Source organism: Erythranthe guttata, chromosome 8 (genome assembly GCF_056151865.1).
Source record: "Erythranthe guttata isolate IM_541 chromosome 8, IM_541, whole genome shotgun sequence".
Classification (NCBI taxonomy): Eukaryota; Viridiplantae; Streptophyta; class Magnoliopsida; order Lamiales; family Phrymaceae; genus Erythranthe; species Erythranthe guttata.
The window spans coordinates 19,371,153-19,377,152 of NC_142540.1; the positions used below are offsets into that span (position 1 = coordinate 19,371,153).

At 34.1% G+C, this 6,000-nt stretch overlaps 1 protein-coding gene across 1 annotated transcript; it reads right to left on the reverse strand.

Moving 5' to 3' along the window:
- Nucleotides 1-3,843: 3,843 nt before the first annotated feature.
- On the reverse strand, nt 3,844-5,690 carry RPL24 (Translation protein SH3-like family protein). Its single transcript, XM_012986258.2, has 4 exons — nt 5,438-5,690; nt 4,799-4,837; nt 4,318-4,548; nt 3,844-4,237 (listed from the first exon to the last, which is right to left on the reverse strand). The coding sequence occupies exons 1-4, from the start codon at nt 5,528-5,530 to the stop codon at nt 4,040-4,042; spliced, it is 561 nt and encodes a 186-aa protein (XP_012841712.2). The 5' UTR covers nt 5,531-5,690; the 3' UTR covers nt 3,844-4,039.
- Nucleotides 5,691-6,000: the final 310 nt, after the last annotated feature.

The window sequence follows — 6,000 nt, forward strand, 5'->3', positions numbered from 1 at the left end:
ACAGGACGGAAAAATTATATTAAAACAATATTACAAGAATACAAAGAGAAGATGTACGAAGACTTCTTCCTTATGAATGAATCATTAACATGATCATTCTTACATTCAAATCTAGAAACAAAAAGATAAATACTAAAAATTCTAGATTTCAAAGAATGTACTCGTGAGGAGTACGTAAAGAACTTATTTCTTATGAATGAACCACTATCTTGATCATTCTTACAACCAAGTTTAGAAACATATATACTAAACAATCTAGACTACAAAGAATGTACTCATGAGGAGTACGTAAAGAATGTACTCATGAGGAGTACGTAAAACAGATTCTAAAAACACACTAAAAATCTCATGTATTCTTTTCAGCTCTCGGTTTTTATTTCTTAGAATACACAACTTTCCTTGAGTCTTGAAGTCGGTATTTATAAACATTCCAAGCTTCCACTCATCAGCCCATGATCTGCAAGAAAACCAACTAAAAGAGCACTCAAGAACATGGGTTAGTGAGTTAGTTTAGTAGTTAAGATAATATCCACAATTTAACCAACTAAGCACTACTTAGCCCACTAAGTATTATACTTAGCCCACTAAGCACTACTTAACCCACTAAGCACTTAACCATAACTAAAATTTAGTTTGAAAAATAAGAGAGTTAAAAACATTATGAAAATCAACGTGTTTCAAATATCAAACCAAAAACAAGAGATGACCCAAAAAATTTCAAAAAATCGAGATTAAAAAGTCGACTGAATCCAAAGATTCCACTCTCCAGTGTTCGAATTGGGCTCTGTTGTCCTAATTGGTCTACATTAACACAATTACCTCATCTACCCTTGAAGTCGATGAATCATTCCGATTTTTATTACAATGTCGGTATTTAAGAATTTCCGTACTAATTATTAAATCGAAAGCTAAGTGAAATAAAAAAAAGTACTAATTGTCACGGCCCGCCAGTTCGGCCCAACCCTTTGCCAGTTTCCCTTGGGTTGGGAGGTTAAGAAGCCCAAGACTTAGCCCAAATATGGTTAGACCCAAGTTGACCCAAAATGTATAGAGATATGTAGAGATTCTTGGAGGATTAATTCTAGAAAGCTTTCTAGAACCATCCCATGTAGATATTTTGTAGAAATATTTTGGAGTGTACTAGTGAACAACTCTTAGCCGTTAGATCAAATAGATCTACACCGTCCATTAAGAAGGTGACCTAGTATAAATAGGGGTAGGGTCCTCATTTGTAATCATCCAACAAAAATCCAACATCCAAGTACTTAAACAATAAAACTCATTCGTAATCATCAAAAAAAAATCCAACATCCTTCCATCACTTAGCATTCACAACACATTCGGAAGAGGCTGAAGAGAACAAGTCCGTGACATAATACACTTTAACAATCTGTATAAAATCAACCATTCAACCGAACTTTATGAAAACTTTACAATAACTTAGATTTAGAAGTAAAATTTCTTAATATTCATGGAAAGCAACATATCGTAAAACAGACGATAGAACTCGAGCCATAGCACTGCCGGTCAGTTAGTTAAAATTTCAAATTGCGTAATATATAATTATATATAAATTTATAATATTTTTTAGGAAAATGTTTTTGGTATACTTTATAGGGTAAATCATGGCCATCCATGATGTACGGTCAAATTACGAAAACCTCCCTCTTGTTTGGTTAATTACAATCACCCATCAACTATGGAACTTAAAGTCGTGTCTCTATTCGGAACAAGGTTTCTTAAATTTTGTTTGGTGATGCTTTGAAACAATTGCTTGTTTTTTTTTTCTATTTGAATATATTATTATATGCTCCCGAATTATCTCTCACGTACTTTTCTATGGTTTTCTGTATTGGCAGAATGTAAAAAGATTTAGGACCAAGCTGTTTAACCGGATTGACAATTCGTGTTTTATATGTTTTGTCAAGTGAAAGTTGCGTTTTTAAGCTTTTGCAGATGATGCCGATTGAATTGAGTAACTTTGTAGAGATGTGAAGCATTAATGTATGGTCCACAAGGATGTTATTCAGGAAAGGTATTGAATGGATGTCAAAAAAATCCTCTTTTGGATTTTTCCTCTTTGCTTTCTAGTTATCTTCAATCCTGTACAAATTATTTTAGAGATTTCTCTGATCAGTAGATTGGTAAATCTCTCTCTCTCTCCACCTATTCACAGACAAAGTCGCGTGCGAAGAGCAAGAATAAATAATCGAGCATTTTCGGTTCATATACATTTCTGGAGAGGAACACGAACAGATGGTAATGGATGAAGCTCTTCTCACCATAAGATACCTGTTTGTATCGGAAACGGAGAAGGCGAGATACTGTACGATGAATTCGATCTGCGTCGATGCCACATTTCCGATGGACTTGTTATCCAGCCTCTAGTACCCGAAAGAGTTGATATTGATGCCGAGAAGACCCGTACAATTTTTATCTTTCGTTTTTAGATGTTGTTTTAAGAATCCACTGTTTTACTTCCTAGTTTGTGCTGGATGATTTGCTTTCAAACCTTGCTTTTTGGAGCTACTATGGGATTCATGTTATCCGTTTTTCTGTTCATGCATTGTTCGTTTTTTTTTTTAATCGTTTTTTTTTTGTCAAATATTAGGACTCGTGTGGTTGCTAAGATAAGATGGATCTATCCATAAAGTTATCGAAAATAGCAAACATCAAATAAAATCCAATTATTCAATTAATAATGACTAATTCCCGGCCAAACGAGGCATAAGTTTATCGGGTGTAGCATCATAACAAACCGGTATTCTAATTATCAAATACTAATTATGCGCGTGTGTTGCACCGGTAACTATATATATATATATATATATATATATATATATATATATATATATATATATATATATATATATTCACTTAAAGTTATAAAAGACACGTTAATTAGTTAAAAATTGTCACTTAGAAATCATATGACGTTTGGGTTGTTACATACATATTAAGAAAATTAATAAATGTGTATAGATTATAGTGAAAGGCATAGGAAAATACTAATATATCCTTATGACAAATAATTTGGGACAAAAAAAAACTCTCTAAAAAGACATATAACATGGGACTGATGGAGAAAAAAATACAACCCTACTTGTTAATACAAACTAAATAATTGCAATCGCAATTAATTAATATGAGAAAAATAAAAATTATCCGCATAGCCAATCCTGGTTGAATCTTTGGAACGTGATCATCACTGTACATGAAAGATGAGATGAGATGAAAAAACGTTTATGAGTTCGTCTTTTTTTCGATTGTGATATTGCTGAACGAGAGCCCTTTGATGGAATTTACTATATACTACACCATGTATGATTGGTGTTTTACGTTGTGTGTATGAGCCTAAACAACTTTCTTACTGGAGAAAGAATCGTTGTGCAAGCATCCGATTCTGCACTAGAATCGTTATTATTAAATAGTTCCGATAATTCTGGTCAAATTTCATCCACGGTCGAGAAGTTTACCTTTTCATTGCAGTACTGAGTTGCTAATGAGGTCGCCATTTCCTAATCCACCAATAGAATTTACATATGAAAAGGTATCTTTTATTTTCTCCCTTGTGTTCTTGTTTACGATCTTTTCTCGTATCGGGAGTTGTTCTCTTATGTTGGTGCTGCATATGCAGAGAGCGTCGTGCAATGTGAAGGAACGCCTGCTCCTTTTATTCGATTGCATTGAGCAAGAGACCCAATTATTTTGAAAAACCACATGGTATCATGTTTTCGACATTTAACACATTATTACTAAAATTTATAATGCATAAAATATAATTTAAAAACTTCATTTTCAACATATAACAGAAAAAAAAACAACAAATTAATAACACACATCTTCACAATCATATCCAATATGCTTTAAAATTTTAATTTGGCCAACTTTTTTTTCTTTCTAAAAACTTCAAACTAAGAACTCAACAGAGTGGCCAGAGCAACTTCGATAAATAAATTGCAAAAAGGAATTAAACTGACGAAAAAGAAAACCTGCATGAGTTCAATTAAATGATGTAAAAATTACAGAAACTCGTCTCCTAAGCGTTGAGAGCTAATTCTGTCGATTTCTCTTTTACAGCTTTCTTCCAATTCTCTGCACTATCAATAACTTCTCCGGTCTTTATCAGATAACGAACTCGTTTACCGTTTTCGAGGGTTTTATGACCGACCCTACTCACCACATCTTTCTCTTTCGAATAAAGCATCACGTTTGAACTGTGAATTGGTGCTTCGATCTGAAAATTATTTTCAATTTCAAATTATGTATCTATAGTAAATAAAATCCTAGAGAGAGAGAGATAGAGAGAGAAATGACCTTGATTATCTGGCCTTGTTCTCCCTCTTCCTTGCTCTTCACATGCTTCGTCTTCAAGTTGATATCCTTTATTACAATGCTGCTGTTGTGTGTAATAATTCTGGCGACTTCGCCGATTTTGCCCTTGTCCTTTCCAGAAATGACTTTTATGGTGTCCCCGAGTTTGACGTGCATCTTGTGTAGCACTGGCAAGCTGTTTGGTTTGCACTCTTTTCGCTCCCATCGTTTAAGCTGAAACAGAATTTTCATCAACTTATATTGCTGTTATCGGTCGTGGTTAATTCGTAAATCTCGGAACTTCTCATGTAGAAACACATAGCAGAAATATAGAAGTGCAGGTTATTTCTATACTACCTCTCGATGCAAAATTTCACGAAGAAGTTCGTTTAATTTTATAGTTGGGAAGCAATGAGAATGTGAGTATAGCAAGTGTAAAGGATACGGAAAAAAATGGTAAATGAAACTAAAAATATATATTAACCTTTGAGACGATTGGAATCGGCTGCTCTTTTGATTTAACCTGGTACAGGAAAACCGAAAATTAGTACGACAAACAAAAGTTGCTTCCGAAATCATACAAAACCAATGGAAAATACACACATCTGCAGCGAAAATATTCAAGCTGAGTACATCAATCTATCTATCTATCTGCCGTCGTCCGACTAGTTTAGATAAATCATTGCTCGGATATTGTGCAATAACTCAGAGGTAAAAACAAATCCAGCAATACACTTATGTATGGCCAAATCCCTAATTCATCTCCTTCAAATTTCACTCTCTTTTAGATAAATGCCAGTAAAAACAGTTGCAGAAGGCCTAATGTTCACACACACACACACACACACAAACACACACAGTTAGATGCAGATGGCCAATCCCTACACTTGCAACTGCTCAATTGAAACCCTAATTAGCCATAGGGGAAAAAAAACCTAGTAGCCGTTGCTTAATTTCGTCACTAATTTCACTAAATAAGAGTCTTAATTGTCGGAAAAACCAAAATCATGGACAAACAATCGATAATTTTCAAGAGTTCATAAGAAAAAATCGAGGAAACTAGTTTCGCAATGTGTGTCTACAAATGAAAGAGAAGGAAAAGGGGGGAAAATTGAAAACGCACCGCAGGAAGGTGGATAGAGGGGGCGAAGCTTTGGCCGAGGAAAGAGTTTGCCGACAGATTTAGCGACGTAAACGAACTCCGTAGAGCCGCCATTTTCTTCTTCTTCTTCTTCTTCTTCTTCTTTGTCTGTGTGTATTTTGCTTGAACAACTGTGAATGATTATGAATTCAGAGGGGATTGGGAGAAGATAATGTGCAGGAAACGATTTTTTCTGTCAGGTACTCACTGGTGCGGTTTTCTACGGTTCGATATTAAATCTTGTAAAATCGTGTTTTATCGACCATTTAATATTAGAACTTCAACACTGAATCTCTTACGAGAAAATCATATTTTAAAATCTTTCGTTTCTTTTTGGCCAAGTCATTTTTTTTTATTTTTTTTTGTGGTTCAAGTTGCTTTTATTTTTGTCTAATTTACTTTTTAAACTCAACCATGTTTCAATCTTTGTAAATTAAATTTTTCAATCCAATTAATTTAATGCAATGTTTATTAAAGGCGAATGGCAAAAAGGCCCATCACATGGGACTTAAAAACATTTTGGTCCACAAAAAAAACAGTCTCTC

Coding starts and splice junctions, on each gene's coding strand:
- RPL24 (XM_012986258.2), bottom strand. CDS start 5,530: ATGGCGGCTCTACGGAGTTCGTTTACGTCGCTAAATCTGTCGGCAAAC. Junction 4,549..4,798: donor CGATTCCAATCGTCTCAAAG/GTTAATATATAT, acceptor ATTCTGTTTCAG/CTTAAACGATGGGAGCGAAA. Junction 4,238..4,317: donor AACAAGGCCAGATAATCAAG/GTCATTTCTCTC, acceptor AATAATTTTCAG/ATCGAAGCACCAATTCACAG.